This window comes from Hippoglossus hippoglossus, chromosome 21, assembly GCF_009819705.1.
Source record: "Hippoglossus hippoglossus isolate fHipHip1 chromosome 21, fHipHip1.pri, whole genome shotgun sequence".
Taxonomy (NCBI): domain Eukaryota; kingdom Metazoa; phylum Chordata; class Actinopteri; order Pleuronectiformes; family Pleuronectidae; genus Hippoglossus; species Hippoglossus hippoglossus.
Window position 1 is genome coordinate 10,608,597 of NC_047171.1, and position 22,648 is coordinate 10,631,244.

The 22,648-nt window shown below is 41.4% G+C and overlaps 1 protein-coding gene across 1 annotated transcript; it reads left to right on the forward strand.

The window, feature by feature from the left end:
- The first annotated feature begins 3,145 nt into the window (after positions 1-3,145).
- si:ch211-39i22.1 (predicted GPI-anchored protein 58) lies at positions 3,146-22,162 on the forward strand. The gene is made up of 12 exons (XM_034574328.1): positions 3,146-3,564; positions 9,522-9,592; positions 10,052-10,062; positions 10,201-10,628; positions 11,006-11,127; positions 11,570-11,696; positions 12,983-13,009; positions 16,626-16,652; positions 17,112-17,129; positions 18,946-19,062; positions 20,228-20,287; positions 20,388-22,162. The coding sequence occupies exons 1-12, from the start codon at positions 3,501-3,503 to the stop codon at positions 20,414-20,416; spliced, it is 1,101 nt and encodes a 366-aa protein (XP_034430219.1). The 5' UTR covers positions 3,146-3,500; the 3' UTR covers positions 20,417-22,162.
- Positions 22,163-22,648: the final 486 nt, after the last annotated feature.

Here is a 22,648-nt window from a genome sequence, read left to right on the forward strand (position 1 = left end):
TGAATTACACACAAAAAACACCACTACACATTCACATGTACTTATTTCCTTTTTCCAGAATTATATTTTATACGCTTTCATGCAGATGTCAGACTTAATGTTGTTATTGATTGACCAAAGTGCTTATGACCAATTATGTGCCTGTATAGTACAGATCACAGGTGGGAAGCACGGGAGACTGTAGCGGTTGTTTTTTTTCGGGGGGGATTTTTTTTATTTCATGTTATTTTATTTGTGCCAAAAAGAAAAGAGCCATGATGAAGTGTAGCCAGAAAGACCTCAGACTATTTTTTGACAAAAGAGTAAAAGCAAAACACACATGCAGATCAACGGCTGAATCTTTTTTCTTTACCGTCAATAGTCATAGGTTTAATACGAACATCGGTTTTGTACAACAGGGGAAGAATAGTTTGTTGTTGACCTTCTCTGCCTCACATGTTTTTTTCAGAATTTAACTCGCTGCAATAAATAGACCTTCGTTGTAATGATGTGGAAACTCTTTGGTATTTTTAGGTTAACAGTCTGGCTTCATACAAATGCTATAGATTTACAATACATATTATACTTTTGCTTCATTTATCAATCTAGAGTCAGAGATGGAAAAATCAAACATCTGAAACTCATACTGAGATTATTTTCAGTTTACTGGAATTATCCTAAATTGAGGCTTTATGTATGTTTTTGTAATAAACATGTTGAACGAGAGATTGTTTTCATGTCTCTGTATTCACTGTGCTAATAAACACTAATAAACGTATTTCTTTTTAACTATTCTGTTGCATTCGTTTGCCAGATAATTCTGAAAGAAGAAATTAAATACTGATGCTCCACATTTACAGGGGTTCCAAGGGGTCTCAAAAAGTCTAAAATGTAATAGTCCAAATTTTATAAATACATTAAAATATTATAAACCAGGTCTTAAATACCTTCAGGTAGATCTTAATGATGCCAATGTATGTTTAACACCACTTTCATATAAATATTTTTGTGCCATGCGTAGTTTAGAATGTTGGCGTGTGTCGTAGTTGTGTCTACGCTGTGGGAAATTACTGTTGAATATAAGAGGGTTACACTGTCTCTGCCTTAAGTTTAAGAGAAAACGTGGGTTATTCTCTACTAGGCTACTTCACCCTGTCTTCAAAAATGGGGAAAGTGTAAGAAATTTTGGGACTCCAATATTATTTCATATCTGTCGTACGTGACATAGATCTTCTAAATTTCATTATGGTCTTAAATCCAACTTCAAGAAACCCTGATTTGAACATAACTTCGACCAGATACTTCAGATATTTCTTTGACGTGATTCATGTTTTTGCTGGTTACATCACATGTTGTTAGTCTGAAAGAAAAGAAATGCTTCACTTCTATTGAGCACATTCTAAAGGTCACAATGTTATAATTTGCTTGTGTCAAAATAACCTTCGCCCCTATGTTCAGAGTGTGGCGTTTTTTTCCATGACACCTGTGAGGAGAGAGTGGGAGTGTGTGTGTTTACGGCCATGTCAAAGTGCCATTGATGCCCTGTCAAGTCCATTCATGCGTGGATTATCAAATCACACAGGGATAGTGTTACGGTTGGCTGTTCTTAGTAGTTCTGTATTAGGTGTTTGAGAAAGGTGGAGTTAAATGACATGTTTCTGCTGTAAGACTGAAGTTAAGGTGTTGGTTGATTAATAATGGATCTTTTAATGTGGGCTATGATGTTTGCCCCAGTAATGTGGTTTCAGCCATGGTAGGAAAAAATAACAAGCTATTAAAAATAAGTGTTCTGAAAAGTAATTACGTTACCAGGGTGCTCTGTTTAAAGTAAAGGATTTGAATGAATTTACCCGTACATCCCTCCACCATTGTCATTTTATAGCTAATGATCATTATAATGTAAGAAAAGAATAAGATACAGCATGGAAATAATAATATTTGAAACAAAGGAAGAAAATAGTCCCATGGTTGTCTGAATGCATTGAAGAGCTGGAATTATGAAAGTTGCTTTTTAGTATTTGTCCATTGCAAGTGTCGAACAAAGCCTTTAACCTTTGGTAAATACATGGATTTGAACACCCTGTGCACTTCACATTGATTAAACACAAATTCTGAGTTTATAAATGAACAAATGGCGCCACCTGCTGACTCATACCAGCAAAAACATTTCCATTTGCCACAGAACCGGCTTGACTCTGTGGGTAAAGTAAAGACAGGAGTCGGAGGATGGGAAAGAAAAAACCGTCTTTTTCAGATCCACCTTGTGGTTGGTTTGCATGAGGTCATGTGTGGTTTATTCCAAATAGAAACCTAACATTAATTTAGCATTACAAGCAGAAACCAGCTATTCAGTATGCTCTAAAGAAACTTGATATTTTAATAAAGTAAATTATAGGCTTATTAGACTGCAAGGACATTGTATAGACTCCATAAATCATAGCAATTTATAACTTTATAAGGAAATGTTACAGGCATATGGATGCTTATAGTATGAGGATGTTGAAAATTATATAAAGGGGGATGGTAGGTAGGTTATATGCAGTGAAATCCAGCCTTGGCATTTACAATCTTATTAATAATTGTTATTATTATAACTTTATTTATATAGCACCTTTAAAAACAGCTGTTACAAAGACGACTAGAAAGGAACAAAACTAAACACCAAAGACGAAGAAGCAAATCATTACAATGTCATTAAAAACCGAAGATATCAAATAATCTAAAATCCATAAACAATAAATGCTGTTGTTCAACAAATGATATAATACAAAATCTAAACTTAAAGACATTATTATGTCGTAGAAAATCTAAAACCGGGGACAACAAGTCTTGTTGTACAAAACAAAACAACAACAAATAACATATTGTGTAAATGAAAATGAAACATAAGTAAAAGGAGTGAAACAAATAAAAGTCTGTAAAAGTACGTTTTTATTAGCGCTGGATCAGATATTAAAATAAATGAGACTCCGCTGTTTACTAAGTTAAACCAATAGGCTACATACACATACACATCTCTCTTGCTCAACTCACCTCTGCTTGGTGTTTAAAATGAGTTTGGGATAATTATGTTTTTTACGCGCAGAGCCGGGTTGGTAACGACAAGTCTGCAATTAGTCCACAATGTTAGTCATGGAAAAGCAAAATCACCATTAGTGGGCTAATCGGTGCCCCAGCAGCACCGTACCCAGCCCCGGTGTCTGCACGCCTGCCTTTATTTTGGAGAAGACCCGCCCCCCTTAATAAAGACTGGACCTTCGCTCCTCCAATTCAGACAAAAGGAGAGAGCGACAGATCCGCGGCGCCGCGCACCGAGCACAGCATCTGAGCACCTTGGAAACGCCACCGGTCTGATTCCTAAGACGCGCAGCGACGCACCGGCACACGCAGCAGCACACCGACACGCACACGCCCTCCACATCCACCTGAAACCACCCGGAGTCGGTGACTTGTCCTCCCCGAAAGGCCGTGGAAAGGCAGAGAGAACCCCGGTTCATTTGCAGCCAGAACACCGTGTTCCCATGATGTCATACCTGTGGATTCTGCTGTTAGGAAGCCTGCTGGCCACAAGCGCCAAGGCTCAAGGTATAGATTTGTCTCCAATTATCTCAACCCAGTCTTTGAGCTGAATGCAAATTGCTCTGCTCTCTGCCTGCCTGTCTGTATGCCCGTCTGTCTGCCCGTCTGTCTCTCTGTCTGTGTGTTTGTCATCTTCATCTTCGTTTCTACTTCAGTATTCCTCCGTGTCTCAACCTTTCTCTCCCCATCCTCTCATTATCTCCCCTCACTACTCATCCATTAATGCCCGTGTGCGCGTGTGGGAAAATGCCAGTCTGTCTGGCTCCCTGTTGGCATGTCAGTCCAATTCACCTTTACTTGGATCCTGCTCGTGTTAATACGCTCTGAATGAATGAATAATAAAGATCCGCTCCTCACTGTGAGTGTCTCTGACTCTGCAGCTCAGACATTACCAGTGAAATAGGTGTGCCATGTAATTTGGTCACATCTTTCTGGACATGAGTTTTGGCCCACATGGGTGTGGTGGACCCATTGTGCTTGCATAAATGATTCTCTTCCTCGTGTTTTCCCTCATCCCTCTTTTGTCCTCATTTTAATTTGATCCTTTTAAAATCTCCCATCTTCATTTTGCATCTCTCTATCTTTCCTTCTGCATTTTACGCTCCCTCCTCTTCCTCTTCGTCTTCAGCTGGTCCATGGGCCCCTGCCCTTCCCCGCGGCACATGCAATGCTTTCAGATTCTTCAAAACCCCCTTCCAATAAAATCGAAACTCTGAGACAAACACGGACACTGGGGGGAAAGAAAATGAGAGGAAACTATAGCGGAGATGCTTGAAGAAGATAAAAAGAGAAATATTGAATTGAGATTGACAAGAGAGAGAGAGATATCAAAAGAAGAAAGGAGTGAAAGAGGTAGAGAAATTGACAAGAGAGAGAGAGAGAGATATCGAAAGAAGAAAGGAGTGAAAGAGGTAGAGTAACAGCAGGTCCCTCCTCATCAAACATGTTATGCAAACAAATAATCTGTTGAACGTTGGTGTGCCTGAATACAGATGGAGTAATCTCACTCTACCGGTTCACTTTTTATTGCAAGACAAAGACAGGAAACACTCGTGCACAAGCAGGCACACACACACAGACACACATACAGGTTCCCTTTCTTTTTCTTTCACACGCTCTCTCTCTCACTTTTCTCTAATTGCTTAACTCTACACTCACTGTAAACCCAGTACTGAGGCAAAGAAAATCCCAGTGGGTGTGTTTGCTCACTTGCAAGTGTGTGTGTGTGTGTGTGTGTGTGTGTGTGTGTGTGTGTGTGTGTGTGTGTGTGTGTGTGTGTGTGTGTGTGTGTGTGTGTGTGTGTGTGTGTGTATATGTGAGAAACACACATACATGTTAGTCACATTGAAAAATATAGGGTTGTTAGGTCAATTGCACACACATCTTGTACAGTGTGTGTAAGTTATAGAAGTAAAACATAGGGAGTGTCCCAGTAACTAGATCCAGCTCTAACTGCAGACAACACCCAGCAACTCAACTAGTATCAGCGCCTTCCTCTCCCCCAGGGCTCTCAGCATCTGTTTGTATGTGTGTGAGAGGGAGAGAGAGGGAGAGACAGAGAAAGAGAGAGAGAGAGAGAGAGGGAGTGGGTGGGTGTGGGCTATAACTTTAATGTACAGAACATGTGGGAGTATAAGGGTGCTTTAATGTGAGTCTGTACATAAGTCAGTTATAGGAAGTGTGTGTGTGTGTGTCAGGTGCATGTGTACAATATATGTGTGCAGACTTGTCTGTTTACACATTAAACTACCACTTTTGATGCATAAGTGAAACGCACACACACAACCACACCTTCTCCCTCTGCTCCCATGGGGGCAGTTTGAAGGTGTGCGTGATTGGTGTAAACACAGCACTTTCTGTCCCACACACACAATAGGCCCATACCTGGCAGAACAATGAGTTGTGGAGGGGCTGTGTCACACCTGACACACATGCGCGGGCAGTTTCTGGTGTACTATTACGGGGCATGGCTTGGTTATTGGTTACACACATACATGCATGTTCACGCATTATTAGTCATTCGAGCACACATACACACACACACACACACACACACACACACACACACACACACACACACACACACACACACACACACACACACACACACACACACACACACACACTAAGCGAGCTCACACAATCCTACAGGAGCCTGAAAGAGCCAGAAAATGAAAGTCCTCGCCCCCCAGACTCCAATTTATGTAACATGTACTGTGTAGTACTGAGCGTTACACAACTAGAGGGGCATGGAGTTCACTTATTTTCCATTTTCCAATTTCTAAAATATTATTAGAATGATGGAATAAATTTCAGTTTTGAATTATCAGGCTTAGGGAGAGGTGATATCAGGTGCCATGAGAAACAGAGCCATCACATGACTGGGATGTGACTCAGCGGCACCAACATCAAACAATGCCCCAACACTTCCTTAAAAAGCACAGAACATGATATACTGTACTTAACACGTTAAGTGCATTCCTCGTGCTATACTGGCTGCTGAAGCCCACCAACACAATTTAACTTGATGTGGCTCATTTAACACAAAAAATATTAATTATTCATATAAAGCACAGTTTGTCATAAATGCTCAAATGTATGTGTCTTTCATTTGAATTGCAAACCCAGTTTTTTTCCGCTTATTTTTCCAAAGCAGTTTTTTTTGATTTTGGCCTTTTCCTAAATCATGCTCATACATGCAGACTTTGGCAAAGCTGGTGCCAATGTTCGTAGACTTTTCCAAGTGATGTCACACTCTCGTTTGGTGGAAGACGAAGAAAAGTGAAATGATTATGTTGATGTCTGGGAAAATCGAATTGTTTCCAATCACGGAAACATTTCCTCTTACAGAATGAAGCGACTCTCTTGATGTCTGCTTTTTGATATATAGATCCAATTACACAACAAAGATGTTTACAGTTTGTTAATAGCCGCTCATCACGTCACGTTAGATGTACCATTGAGCTCCATAACTCCATTTTTAGGTCTTAGATCTTTGAAAAGGAATCGCTTGGCAGGAAAAGGGCTCATTCACTCTCTTGCGCGGAGCTAGATTTATACCACTGTCATGTCTGTGTGCTAAATACAAAGCTACATCCAGCCGCTGAGAATACAAATTAGCGTACTTCCCAAAACCCTTGAACCATTCCTATAGTTGAATAGTAACTTTCATGTCCTGGGTACAGTCACAACACGTCTCTGTGTCAGATGACATATTAAAGACAGAAAGATGTCTGATTATCAATCTTTCAAACCACGCGGGCCCCTCTTTAAAAGAACACAGTGTGACTAACAGTATTTAGCTTCCCACATGTATAAACTGGATTGACTCAAGAGTCATTCCTCTGGGAGCCTTTCTTTTTTCTTTTTTTCTTCCAGTTTAACACTGCACATGCTGTACGGTCCCATGCAATTGCGTGCAGCCATGTCAAAGGCACACAGATGACTCATTCGCCTCAAGGGAAAGCAGTGGCAGAGAAACAGATTGAGTTTGGGGAGAAAGAGAGAGAGAGAAAGAGAAAGATAGGAGGGAGATTTTTAAGACAAGAAAGAAAGGAAAGGGGGAGGAGGGGAGAGGAGGGAGGCGTTTGGATGTGCAACCAGTTGTTTCTCTGCCGCGCTAACCCAAAACAGGACACCACTTAGTCTGAGTGTGAGAGCGAAACTGAAGTTGTGCGCACATCAAGTTATTCTTGTGTGTGTGTGTGTGTGTGTTTCAACATGTATAAGTTTGGGCTGAAAGGAGAAGGCATTTTATGATATTGTCATTTTTGCATGCATGTATGTGTGTGTGTATGTGCAGGCATGCAAATGTGTGTGTGTGCGGGGTGGGGTGGGGGGGGGGAGGGGGGGTTGTATGTGTGCTCTGTAGCGGAGGTTGTTAGAGGAGGAAGTGGCAAACTGATAGATGGGAACAGAATGTCCTATGGAGTGGCAACTCAAAGCAAGAGTTTCTATGGGGGCAGTATCTCTCTCTCACACACTCACACACTCACACACACACACACACACACACACACACACACACACACACACACACACACAGAGGTTACATGAGAGCTGCATACCTCGCACAAACATGTGCATGGAAGCACAATGACATGCAAGGAACATGCCCACTCATTTCCACATATACTGCCAGTAAAGACATATAGGCGTGACCCCGACACGCACCACACACACAAGAGTCGGACAAAGACACAAAGGTTAACGGGCACTTCTTCACAGTTTGTGCAGTTTGTAGTTTAACTTTTTACGTCTTATCATAAGTTTGCAGTTCACTGACGAGACACATCAGCCGGTGTCTACACTTATTTCCACCTCATTACCTTGACTGGTGTGCCACAGTACATCTTTGATCCAGACAGAGATTTCCAAGGAGGTCGTAAAGACAGTGGAAACACCCTGCACACGGAGTCACACACAAAGTCCTGCTCATTAGTCTCTTTGAACTCGAAATAAATCACAGAGGGCACAGATTAATTAGGTTTATCTTGGACGCTAAGGTGCTGCAGTGACACTCGCTGTAAAAACATGGGGCGAGAGGGGAAAAAAAGATCCCTTGTTTTTGTTCTATAGGTCCGTGCAGGAGTGTCTGCATGTCTGATCGTCACGTTTCAGTGCAAAAGTGCATGTAGGGTGTGTTCAGCCATACTTACATGTGTGCTTCCTATGGATTTTTCCCTGGTACATGAATGTGTGTGTTTGTTTGTGTCACCTGCACCGCTCCCCCTGCGCGATAATAGAAGTGCTTGAGATGTGTTCATACCGTTCCTGTCTAGGCTTCACTGACTCTGATGCAATCTCACTTGGCAAAGCAGTGATGGGAATGGGCAGTGAACAGCTGCCAAAACAACAAAGATGATGTCTTTTTGATTTTATGTGAGCACATTGAAGAAGACAACAGCAAAGTCCTGATCTCCCTCATTATTTTCAGATGTGTTCTTTCTTTAATCTTTCCCGCCTTCTCGTGCGTTTCTCTCCCACTTTTTTTCGAGCTGTCTCAGCGCCGACCATCAATCGAGTCAGAAGGCTGAATCGCTGAAGTTAAGAGTTGGTATTTACGTCTGGAAAAATGCTCTGCCCCGGTGAACCAGCATCAGGGTGCTGCTGAGCAAAGTGCGACCAAGTCAAAGCACAGTTTGCTGCTTCAGCTTCTCGCGTTCGGCCGGGGAATGTCACAGCACTGGCTCAAACACACACACGCGCCGTTCCCATCTCGCACAGAGAATGACAAAGATGTGCTTGTTGTATTTTCTCATTAGTACCTAGTTGCAACTCCAGTGCTGAGGTCGAGAGCTCATATGATGGTGAGGCCGGTCAGACGTAATCGAAGTCGTCCAAATTGCAGCTGGAGCATTAACATCAGGCACCAATCAGGCCAGGGTGTGGCTCACTGTGTGTGTGTGTGTGTGTGTGTGTGTGTGTGTGTGTGTGTGTGTGTGTGTTATAAAATGTATTAAATGCACCACAGCTTGACAACCATTTAGACAAATGATTTTAAATGGCAGCAGATGGATTAAGACATGGGGTTTTAAATAACCCATGGTAAAACTAATCACAACCGGTCTTTAGGTTTTATTGTTTCTCTTTTAGGTGCGATTCACAGTATGATACTTGAACTTGTTGGTGTATAAAGAGTAGACGACACAAACTGGTCAATATAATCAATTTCAAGAATGTTGCCAAGTTTGAGGGACATGTGAGGAACTCCCCTTGAGACCGTGAGACGGATTTTGTGTTGCCATGGCTGCCACCTTTTCTTCTTTCCTAAAAGAAAGGGATAGTTTCACAGGTTTCCGTCAACTGTGTGATGTTTGCTGAAGCACCGGGGTTTCAGGACAGCTCTTTATTTTTCTTTCCGCTTTTTTGAAATGGATATTTCTCAGTTGTCAGTGCTTCGCTGGATGTGTGCTCTTATTTATTTTTTATTTTTCATTATTCCGTTTCTCTGCCCCCAACAGAGGAGGAAGCGGCTCCTGAGATCCCGGCCCCCGAAGCTGCAGCAGTGCCAGAAGTCAAGGCGGAACCCGAGACTGAGGTGAGGATGGGGAATATCTGCACGGCTTACCTGTATGAAAATACATTTTGTAACAACTTCTCTAGAAAAAGAATAATGTACATGTTTACATTATAGGTTATTTTTAAAGTTTAACATGGATGGTAAACTCTGTTGTGTTAAGCCCTAGTCCTCTCATCAATCATTGCATAGCGAAGAGCGCTGCTAGAGGGTTTGGGCCAATTGAGAAAAGTTAGCGGCAGCTCCCCTGAACCGCTGTCCAGCTTTGGGCCCCCTGAATTATTTAGTGTGTCCCTACAAGTGCTTCTCATCTAGTTAAACTCACTGAGATCTGGAGAGAAATCTAATCCTAAATGCTCAAGATAGCCTTTTGATATCATGACATATATTAGCTGGCTGAAAACTGTGTGACTCATGTTAGTTCTTGGCTCGATAAAGAAGGTTTTATGAGGTGTCAGTTTACGGGCTTGAAATGTAACGGCAGCTCTGTGTCTTTTTCCAAACACCTCCCAGCACCTGACAGCTGCATCATCTGTGGAAATGTGGTTTTACTGGGCTATATCATTTTGCAAGATTTAACATTTAATAATGTAATTTCAAGAGATGTTAATCTTGTGCTGAATACAGGAAATACAACCATCGGTGAGTGCACCTGAGTCGGATGCTGAGCCTGAAGCTGGAACTGAGCTATCTGCAGCTCCTGCCACTGAGGACGCTGAACCAGCAGCTCCTGCAGCGGAGGACACAGAAGCAGCAACTCCTGCAGCTCCTGCAGCTCCCTCAGCTGAGGACGCTGAACCAGCAGCTCCTGCAGCTGAGGATGCTGAACCAGCAGCTCCTGCAGCTGAGGACACTGAACCAGCAGCTCCTGCAGCTGAGGACACAGAAGCGGCAACTCCTGCAGCTCCTGCCGCTGAGGACACAGAAGCGACAACTCCTGCAGCTCCTGCCGCTGAGGACACAGACGTGGTAGATCCTGCAGCTGGAGATGCAGAAGAAGAGACAACTGCAGCAGCAGACGCAGAGGCTGATGCAGCTGCAACAACACAAGGTTATCAATAGCAGTTTAACAATAATGAAACTGAGATAAACATGGTTATTGGCACAAATACTAAACTTTGAAATGTCCTCACTTCTACAGTCTTAGCACAGTCACAGTGAATAAACAAATCATTCACTGAGAAGTAAGATATAATAGTTATTTATGCATTTGTCCCTTGAAATCCCTGTTCGAGGTGACACCTCTTCCTTCCATTCGATGTGTTAACATGTGATGTTGTGTGCAGAAATACTTGTGCAACCTTTCTTGTTTTCCCTGGAATATATGTTAAGAAATGCAGTTAAACCAGCCATGCTACTACACTCTGTGTAAACGGATGATAGAAACACAAATCAGTGATCTAATACCTGGTTCCATCTCCTGTCCAGAACCAGAAGCTGATCCAGAGGTAAAGGTTCCAGAGGTTCAGGATCCAGAGGCTGAGCAACCAACAACGAACGTAGAGGAGGTATCCACTGCAGGCTCTGATACGACAGCTGCTCCGGTGGAGGTCAGTAGCTTATAAAACCTACTGACAAATATATTGTACTCGAACTAACTTCAACATCTCAAATATATTTAGAATATAGGACAAGATGTTGAATATCCCTTGTACGTTTGAAGGTCTTCTGCACAATTTAGGTCACCCACTACCAGTAGATGTTAGAAGGTGATGTTAGGGACACATGATACATGATAACTGACAAGTGGTGTATAACGTAGATATTAGACAGGAGCTGCTATGCTATTGAGAAGCCTTCCTATAATTTCCTCATGATAATACATGTTGAAAAACAAATTCACAGGAATTTATTGTATTATTTAACTTAAAAAAAAAAAAAATCTAAATTGAGTGCCATAATCCAGTCAATTACAAAAAATTACTGATAAAAGTTGTAATCCATGAATTAATATAATGGGAAATTATAGATGTTTGTATTCCTCTGCCTTAGAATGGACCCATTGATGACGCCGCACCAGCGACAGACGTACTTGCAGAAGATAATCAGGAACAACCAACTGTTGAAGAAAATATTTTGCCGAATGTCAGACCAGGAGCCAGGTCCATTGTCCCTTCAGGTGAGAATAAGAAAAATGCTCACTCTCTGCTACATGCACTCAAGAATTCATGCTGCTTTCACTCATGTAGATCACATCCCAACGCAGACTACACAGATTTCCCTGCTTCTGAATTTTCTGAATTAAAGTGGGACAGAATAGGGCCCTGGTAATGTGGGTAGGGCAGAGTGGGCTACTTCTCAGTGTGTTTACCAGTGCCATTTATTAGGTGCACCTATTGAAATGAGGTGTAGATTCAACTTTGGAGGATGTGGTTTGTGTTTCTGTTGAACTGTGTTACTGTTATCATTTTGTCCTCAAATCCAAACAACAGAAACCCCTCTATGAATAAGCCACTACAGCTCTATCATCTGACTATGTACAGTATGTGGAGCGGTATACGATTTGTAGGAAGGCATGAACACACGTATTCTGTAGATGAGCTCACCTCTTTAGCATGTGTGTCCTTCACATGGGGGAAACTGTACAGACTTGTTTCTGAAACATGTTCTGCCCCATGTTTCTGCTAATATCTGTGTAGTTGTGTCACAATAGCAACAGTTGTGATAGATCTCCAAATTACCTCCACCTATAGGAGGCTATGTTTTCATGTGTCTGTCAGCAGGATTACGCAAAAACTGCTGAGGAGATTGTACTGCCAATTGGTGGGAGGGTGGGTTATCGGCCCGAGGAGGAACCCATTAACCTTTGCAGCAGATACGATTGAGGGGGCGGGTCCAGGGATTTTCCTTTTTTCCTTTCTTTACATTGCGAAAGGGCATTTTTCCACATTCTTGAATTTCTCAGCAAATAATGCAGAGATCTTCATGGTAAAAGTCAGGCATTTGTTGGATGCTAAAATCTATGAACAGGTGAACTTGTTAGTTTGCAGAAAATGTTTGTGCCCATGATGACTGATCTCAATACATTTATATGCAATATAGTGATAGAGTGGCCAATCAGCCTTTATACATATATTATATAAAGTACTGTAAATTTAGAGACATTGATAAACATTCACACATTCTTCATTACTGAACACCTTTTATAAAACTGGGAATGTTGATGTATATTCCTCTGCTGTTGCTCAAGATGTAGCCACTCCTACGTAAAATAATTAAATTGTGAAAACACAAATTCCTGTTGAGATGAGAAAATTCAGTTTTCTTATTTACTTTGTCTTTGTAATTTTATTATAGACAGAAGAAAACATCAGATTAGTGTTCCATGGCTGTGCTGCTGTTGATTATTCGTATCTCTAACTGGATTTCACATCCAAACATGATCCTGTTCTTTGTCTTTACCAGCAGATCAAGGAGCTAAAGTGAACGCAGGTACGTTATCATCAGCAATGATAATTTTTTTTTCATTTCTGTCTCTCTCTCTCAACCACATTATATAACCATCAACCTTTCTGAAGCCAAGTCTTGCTTCAGCCAAACAAACAACCATTATTGCTTAAAAAGTATGAGTCAGATGTGCTTTTCATCTTGCAAGAGCACTTCAGGGCAGCGTAATAAAAATCGGCTGATTTCAGTTACTACAGGAACGGCGAATCCAAGACGAAGAAGCTGGCCTGTGGAAGTCACGCTTATAAACGTTAATGTCTACATAGCAGCATTTTAAACATGTTATAGAAATGGTGAGAGAGGAGGCTCTGAGTGGGGAATAGCTTGAAAATCGTTGAACAGCATTAGTGGAAGTGTTTGGAGAGAGTGTGTTTGAGGTAGACTGACTTCTTTTACGTGTGTTTCCCTCAAACTCTGAATCTGCTACAACTACCTGCCCCTGAGCAACCATCTGACAATCAAACCATTTGAACAAGGACTTCCTCTCGCCCGAAGTGTATCTCTGAATCCGGCATTTCAAACCATATCACATCTCCACACTTCATTTGACTTCCAGAACATCCATGAAATTATTAATGACAAAAAGTTTTCTCATCATTCATTTAAAAGAAACATGGCCTGAGTTATTCTGAACGAGATTACTGTACCTCCCTGTTTTCTGGACAAACTGATGGCAAACAGATGTGCTTTACTTTCGCAGAATACAAATCACTTAGGAAGGTTATGAGGTTGGACTTTAACCCATTAAATGTGTACCTCCTCCACTGTGCATGGTATGGGTCGAGTAGGGAAACCTCCCACATTACCTCAGTTTTTATCACATTTCAAATGTCCCCCTACTCAACTGTTTGACCTCATCTGTGATTTTATTATCCTCCATCGACTCCCTTCCCTTAAAGCTGAATTCTTGCTCTTTCCAATCCTAAAGTTATGCTGCTATAATTTCAGCATTTCCTCTCCAAAGTCGTGCTGTTGTTTGTTTTCTTTAAAATTGTTATTTTCAAACGCTGGTAACTAGCTTCTTAGTGTTGCTAGCACCTAAGAGTAGGGGCATGCTATTAACTGTTTGGGAAGTGCCGGCTCTGGAGGGTTTCATAGGCTGAGGAACGATCTCTGATGGTGGTGAAAAAGAGAGAGAAGAGGATGAAGAAAGGTCATCCTCTCTATTCTGAGGAGAAGATGACAGAGAGGGGGGAGGTGGGGAATACAAGCTAATCAAAGGGAAATGATGGAGAGGAGAAAGTGTGAATGGAGGTTAATGGAAAAGCCAGGGATGAATAAAAGACGACAGGGTGGACATTAGAGGGAAATCAACACGGGAGAATGTGACACACGACGCCCTCATCTGTGAAAGCTTGTACTTCACAACATGAACACACTTCTTCTTGCACTTCACCATCCATATCAGTCACGGGATCATTACGCCTCTGAGGTTTTATCTGCAGTAAATTAAAGTCGCCCTGCCCAGCCTCAAACTGCTCGGTACACTGACTTACACATGTTGTATAAGTCACTTGGGTTTTCCCCCCTCGGTTATTATAGAGTCAGGTTGAAGTATCGTTCCTGACAGACAATATCCTTTAATCTATGTCAACACTAGTTCACAGGATCACCATCACACCCCTGGAGCTGGAGGAGTTTCAGAGTCCCTGCTGACGACAGCTCCTCGGACGGTTGATTGTTATCGTCGAGTCGTTTAACAGGGTTCAGCGCAGTGTGTTCGAGAAACTACGTCTTTTTGGTGAACATCTGGAAGATATTCCCTCTTGGGTGGGACTGCTAAAAGATAATATCTGTAAAGATAATATCTGTATTAGGGTTAATATTGGATTTCTGTCGCCGATCAAGGGGTTTAAATCAGAGGATGCTCTGGCAACATCCAGGAAAATCCAGTTAGTAACCACGAACTGTCTTAATTGTAACCAGTAAAATAAAATGTCCCTAGTATATAAGGATAAACACAAGAACCTTTAGGTACACATTTATTAATACATTCAGGAACCTGTGAAGGGATAGTTCCGTTTTGGTTGATCAGCAACAGAGGATGTTCTACTGCGCGTTTGTTTCCCTTAATTAGCATTTACTTCCCAGATATTTTCACAAATACTTACAAAATCCCAGTATTGATGGCTACATATACAAGACATAAACAAGAAATTGACAGGATACCTCTGCCAAGGCCCGCCAGTCCCCTTGAATTCAATCAAATTGTACACTTTCATAGATATCAGTTCCCTAAATGTGCCTTTTCCATCAACATCCATGAACAATATCCTTGGAAAATTGGGGAAAATGTAAAAAAAAAACACCCTTTCTCGCAATGTTAAATAAAGAAAAGAAATCCTGGATCCACACCAAAACGTAATGGTTTCTTCCCTGACACCTACTGCATCCTGCCAAGTTCCGGGGAAATGCGTCCTTTTAGTTTTGACGTAATCTCGCTAACAAACAAACAAACACTAATAAAAACCTTCTTGTAGTGGGTTATTAAAACACACAACTCCAGTCACATCGATATTGTTCAAAAATCCCACTAAATCTTCAGCATTTAACACCCTCATACAAGAAAGGTTTAGACATGTCTCCTGCTCTATTCACAGCAGCTCATTTTGAAACTGGCATCAAGTCTTATTAAAAAGAACATTACCGCCCCCTTCATGAATCATAGCATCAAATCCTGAGGCAGTCCATCTTAAACACCCGGCGTTCTGGCTGTCGTCTGGCAACAGAACTAGAAAGTGTGACGGTTACCAGTCAGTTTGAAGCACTTGACACCATAAAGACTTTCTGTTGTGATGCATTCAGCTGGATCTCTATACTTTAGGAATGCCAATGTATATTTATAGCGCTCCGTTCCCATGACAAGAGACTTGTTTGATCTCCTGGGGTTACGAAAGTTGAATCACTATAGCTGCGAGGCAATTTGACGATAATGCAGGAACAGGAGCGTTCACTTCACTTCACTTCACTTCACTTCACTTTGAATCAGCTTTCAAACTGGAAGCTGATTCATCCCGGCCGATGTAATGATTATAATTTGGTGAAAGGCGCTCTTCTTTAGTCCTGTGTTATTAGTGGCTTTGTCGAGTTGAAGCAGGTAGAGGGCAGCCGTGATGTCACAGGCGTATACAGACAGGCAGCACAGGGGAGAGATAACAGGGTTGTTTGCATATGGATCCAATCGAAGATCAGAGACACAGAGGGTGTGCCTCTTCATCAGATATTCTATCTCTCTGAAATTGTGAAAGCACTTCTCTGTGTGTACAGATGAGACTCAGTTAATGTGTGTGTGTGTGTGTGTGTGTTTTATGTGTGTGTGTGTTTTATGTGTGTGTGTGTGTGTGTGTGTGTGTGTGTGTGTGTGTGTGTGTGTTTTATGTGTGTGTGTGTGTGTGTGTGTGTGTCTTTCCAGACTGGTTAGGACAGAAACTCTAGACCTCTTAATGCCTCTGAGGCATCAACTACAATGAAGAGAATAATCTCGCTCCTCTCCTCTTCTCCTCTGCAATCTGTGTCACGGCGCTTTATATGATTTATGTGATAACCTCATTTTCACTGCGTTCTGCTTTAATCACTTCGCTCCCTTTCTTTCTCTCTTCAGCACCTGTTGCTGGCCCCCAAGAAGACGGTAAGAGCCTTTATTTTGTCGTCTTGGTGCAGATATGAATAATAACAAAAGAATGACATCATTGCATCTTCATTTCAAAACACACATCTGATACAGAAGAGCTTATTTTGCTATCAGGATATTACTGGCATGAACATGTTTTTAAAAGATACGTGACAGAGGGTGAAATATTTTAATTCAAACAATATTGAGAACATATTTGATGAATTCTCTCTGTGCTTGTTCTGAATCTCTTCCACATTGGAAGTAACTTCTTCCTGATTGTCAAACTGAAAATTAGATTGAATAGAAAAACCGGTACATGTTTGTTCCTGTTTAAATAAACTGTCCCTTGTGTCCCTTTAATAATTAACTAAAGTTGTTCAGCCATTGACCATAATTTATGACTTTGACCAGTCTGTAACTGGTTCACTTTCACATCGCTAATTGTATTGTTATGCTCTCTCTTCCACACACCAGACAAACCACAGGCTGCAGGTGAGTTATCGTTCCTCTCCCTTTTCTGTTTTGAACACACGTCCATCCCCCAACCCCGTGACCCAAACCAACACATACCTGCAGTATAAGCATTCCCCTATTGTCTCATGTTATGCAAACTGCACTGAGCCCCCCGGCAGGTGTGTCGTCGCTGCATGACATTTCAAAAGCTTCTTCTTTTCCACTTAGCATAATTTCATGAGTGACAAGTTTAGGCGAAGACGGCAGAATGGGACTTTTAAGTGACAGAGTTTAAGTCAGTGGCTTAAAGGCTTAAGTCACCGGAGCTGAAACTTGAAATGGTCACTTTTTCAAAACCTATAATTAATTATTAAATCATTATTACACACACAAACACACACACACATTTTCTATCTATCTATCTATCTATCTATCTATCTATCTATCTATCTATCTGATTCCCATACATTTTTTCCATAGTGCATTCTCTATTTACATACTATATGTCTCCTCCAGCCTTTCTTTACACCACACAATCTGATGTCTCAGTTCTGTGTGTTCTGCGTATGTGCACACACATGTTCACACACGTCCGTGTCTGCACCCCCACCCGTACTTCCGCTTACTGACTCATTACATTCTTCCATTTTAATTTTACCTAATTTCACTGAGTCACCGAGTCACGCGTGTTTCAGTACCGGTTTCCACTCCCTTGTTTTTCTCACCTTTGACTTTATCACGATATTTGATGTACCCTTTCTACTTCAACTACTGACTCACTGACACTGACTCACCAATTAAACACCATTATCCCATCTCTCCCCCACCTGTTACTACAGCACATCCTGCCATTATTACTATTATTACTTTACCCTGTGTTGACTGAAGCCAGTGTGAGGCATGTTTAGAGCATATTATCCATCAAAACATTTTTAAATCCTAAATTGCACAAAGGCTGTTGCGGTTTTACTTTAACTAGCAATGCCTGCTATATTTTATACTTTAGTCTATTATTTTTTCTTGTACTTCCTTGTACTAGTATAGCCAATATTCATTTTAATACTAATTTTACCCAAGATTACCTGGTAATGCATGACACATTGAACACTGCACATAAACATGTACACTTAATGTAGATGCTTCCTTACATCTGCTATTTCATGAGTTAAACCTTGTTATCAGTAAGAAGAGAGACTTATATACAGATTATTTTTGGCTGAATTTAATCTGTAAGTAATTATCCTGTCATTGTACCTGCTTCATTTTGAATGCACTTAGGTCATTCATTTGATGATGGTCTTGGCACTATAGGTCGTCTGCGTTTGCTGTGTTTGTTTCCTTTGCCTTCGATAGACTATGAAAAGCGTTCGCTGTATAATATGACACAGCAGGAAAACTATTCAGATCATTGCTGTCATAGTAACTGGGCTACAGGTGCAGAGAGTTTCATGCTGTCACTGTGAATGCTTTCTTTTGGTCGTCTAAACTGTGGGCTAGACGAGTGAAAAGGGATCCGAATGATGCTGGAACACGATGATACATCTCTGTCTCTCTCTCTCTTACACACACACACAGTCACAGAGGCATGCACACATGTCATTGAGCTTCAGTGCTAAATTGCCTTTCATTATTTCAAAATGGCACCCCGTGGCGACACTGAACATTACTGTCTCCATACGCAGGTGTTACACTGAGAGTCATTCAGCTCGGTGCAGCCACAGCTGTATCATGAAACATCCTCAAACTAATGTGTTCAGAATTCATTCTGGTATTCTAATCTGATGCTCTATACGTTGATGAGACATTTTCAGCTCCTAAATATCTATTTTTTCTTTGGTGTTCTCGTTTCCGACAGAAGCCAGCTCCGGCTCTTTAGCAGGCATCCTGTGTGGAATCGCTGCGGCTGCTGTGGGATCAGTCGTCGGATTCATCACCTATAAGAAGAAGAAACTGTGCTTCAGCAATAGACAGGGTAATTAGCATGCTGATTACTGAGTGAACCAGAGTAAACCTTAAATAGCACAATGCCTAATACACGGCTTGATATTTGACTAGACACAAGAGATTCCTTCAGAATCTAGTCTCTTGTACAGTGAACTATGGAAACAACTTAAGCCTATAGCTTCATTTACTCAACGTACGTCAACCTGCATCACAGTGTCAGATGCTTAAAGACTCAATCATGCAGGAGACAGCTGTATATGCTTGACTTGGACCATAGCAGGATCACAGCCTTTAATCACGACTCTAACTCATTTCTTCAGCCAAGCTCGAAGGTGAGGTCGATGTCGTTGTTTGTAGTGTGTGTTTGAAAAAGTCTTAAAAGCAGAAGTATCGTCTATAGTAATAACATGGTAATACCAGTGTCTTGGAAACCGGGCAGACTCAGCGTTACAGAGTGTTGTCAGTTAGTGTTTGCCTGCATAGTAATACAGCCAATTCAGCATAGTTTCCATTTACAGTCAACACCAACAACAGGCCAGTCAGGTTTTCAGTGATAGAGGGCAAATGTCAGTTTCAGACTTCTATACTGTGAGTAGGTAATGTACATTAAAAGCTGGTATTAATCAGCTATCTAAATGCGAATAAAGATCACTTTCAGATTTCCATTTATCTTATTCCTCTGTGGATTTCTGAGACAGTTTTTAATGGGATAGAATTATTCTCCGTCAGATGAAGTCCAGAGAGTATAAGGACTATAATGTCATCAGCATGTGCAGCCCGGGGCTGCTCCTCTGACGATAAGTGGGAGGTCCTGACGGCACACATATGAACAGTTTGGAACGTTTACGGCGGAAAAAAAGAAATTAATCAAATTTTCACGGTGGTGATAATAAGCAATTAGAGCTGAGAAATATTAACATCCTCAGAAACTCCCTCTGGGTGCTCCCGATGTCATGCTTAATTTATGGTCAGTGGTGCTGTATAGTTTCACAATTATAGAGGAGGGATAAATCCCTCTGTGTCACATTTGCCAAAGGCAACAATATAAAGTGATTCTATGTTAATGAGTAGAAAACGCAGTTAATTAGCTACATGCTTATGGAATTCATATTGACGTGTGATGACTTGTCAGCTTCGACAAATCGCCTGTCTGGGGTTTTGCGTCTGACTGACTCTTTAATCTCTGTGTTTAGAAGCTGATCCAGAGGCAGCCCGCAAAGTCGACACAGCCGAGGCCAACTCAGATCCGCAGGGTACGACACAAATACACACACAAACACAAACACACATAAAATACATGACATTACTTTGAAATGCTTTGACCTTTACGCTGTATTTTTCCTCCCTTTGCAGTCCTTAGCAACCTGCTGAACTCCTCCTAGACCGGCGACCATCACACGGCTGACTGTCTGGACCAACTACAGTCGACAAAGTGGCAATCTCACTGTTAGGCTCTATCCGCTGTGGAGCTGTGTTACTGTGAGGCCCAGAGTAGGGCTGTGAGTGTGTGTGTGTGTGTTTTTGTCTGATTTATAATGTGTATGTGTGGGTGTGAGTGTGGGTGTGTGCGCGCATACATGTGGGGTTAAAGGCGTTAGGAGAAGAAAAACAAAAAGCAAGTAAAGATCCTCTATGTGAACCTTAGGGGTTTTATGATTGTTACAACTTAGGAATTTATTGAAATGATCAGTCAAATTTTCTACTTTAAACCAAATCCAAAAACTTATTTTGTTTCCAGAGGGGCCATGAAAGAGATTAAATCTCAGATAAAGTATGACCATTTGATGGCTATCTCATAGAACTACCTTTTCTTATTGTTACTTGTATGGCTACCATCTAGTTCTAGTAACTCTGTGTGAATATAAACCAGTGACAGATTTTGATGTTGTAGTTGTTTAAACTTTATACTGAATTCTTACCAGTGGAATTTTCATTTCCTGTTCCTATCATTGTTTGAGCCATCCGTATGATTTTGAGAATCCACAGATATATACGTAAATCATATCTTTCATTTTCTACCCATACCATTATCTGCAGCGTAAATCGTAAACAGGGGGCTTCTATAACTGCCACTGCATTCCCTGGATTTTGGCGAGGAATGATAGCGAAGGCCTTTTTCACTGCAGACAATCGGACTTGTAGGAGTAGCAGAGGCCCAGGGTTTCCTGATGAACAAGTCAAAATGTCTCCTGTGAAAAAGGCCTGTATGGATCCTGGGATTCTGGGGATGCTCTGAAATGGTCCGATCTGTGTGAGGAGGGCCTCTGATGTCACTGTATGTGTGTTTGTTTGTGTGTCTTTTGATCGGTGAAGGGGCTTAGTCTTAAATCCTGTTGGGTCACTGTCACTTCTCCTCAAGTCTGTTCAAGTAATTTAAAGATTTCTAATACATTTCTAATGACTCGCTCCAAAAAAAAAAAAAAATCAAAACTTATTTACCCTTAGAGAAAATGATGATTTCTAAATTCAACAAGGAGAGTTGAAGTGAAGTCTAGTCCGACCCTGTTTCTGGACAATGGATGAATGTTCACCTGACATGAACAAGTTCAAAAACAGGTCATGTAGTAACGTATTTAGACGGATTTGTTCTGATGTAGTCTGTGTTAATCTAGTCGTGATGCAGTAGTTTCTTCTCTATAGTGCCTTTCACTGACACAGCCTGACTTGAGCAATTCACAGACACACAGAAGAGACGTGGAATTAAAACACTAATGAATGTATCGGAAATATAATTGAGGAATGTAAAATGACACTTTGAACAGCTCGTGCACGTGAAACTGTTCCATTATTGTACATTATTATACCAGATGCATATCTGATCGCAGTGGGCCAGTTAGTTATTTTATATATCCAGTGCTTTTTTTGACTGACGCTGCCTCCCACACTGTTTAAAAAGCCTCCGTTAATTTCCTCTCTGTGTGTCTCTTTATTCGAGCAAGCCAGATGCTGTCCCGGTGTTTTTGTATCATTCATAACTCCACATCACATACACCATCCACCTGTGATTTTTATATAAATTAAATATTTAGCAGTGGTGCCTCAGAGCTGACACAGATAATCTTTAGTCAACATGCTTACTGTGGTATTTTGTGATTATTATTGTGAAATGCCGAAGAAGCGCTGTGTTAAAAAAAAAAAGACGCCCAACAGTTTTTTGTTTTTCCAGCTGTAGCACAAAACTACCAACTTCTGAATGTCTTTTTCGTTGCCTTGCAGTTTTTTGTACTTGCTCTGCTCCCTTTAAACACAGGGTCATAGAGGTCGCGTAGCGCCGCAGTTCATGTAATGTGCGTAACTTGTCAAGCACCATATTAGCTGCAATACAGGACAGAGACTGTTTCTAACAGCCTTGCCTCAAGCCGAGATATATTAAGTCTGTGATGTCACATATCGATTCATTCTACTGTATGAGCTGCAGACTGGGAGGCGGGTCAAAGTTCGGCTTTGAATCGCCTCCTCGTCCCGTAATCTGTGATGGATGGAGTTTCTCTCGACACACTGAACGAGGGGGTCGAGTCGAGTGTGTACGAAATCTCTTACGACACCTGCTACGTTGGCGCCGAGTGATAACGCACAAAAATACCCGCTGAATAATAGTACAAGCTTTCAGAAAT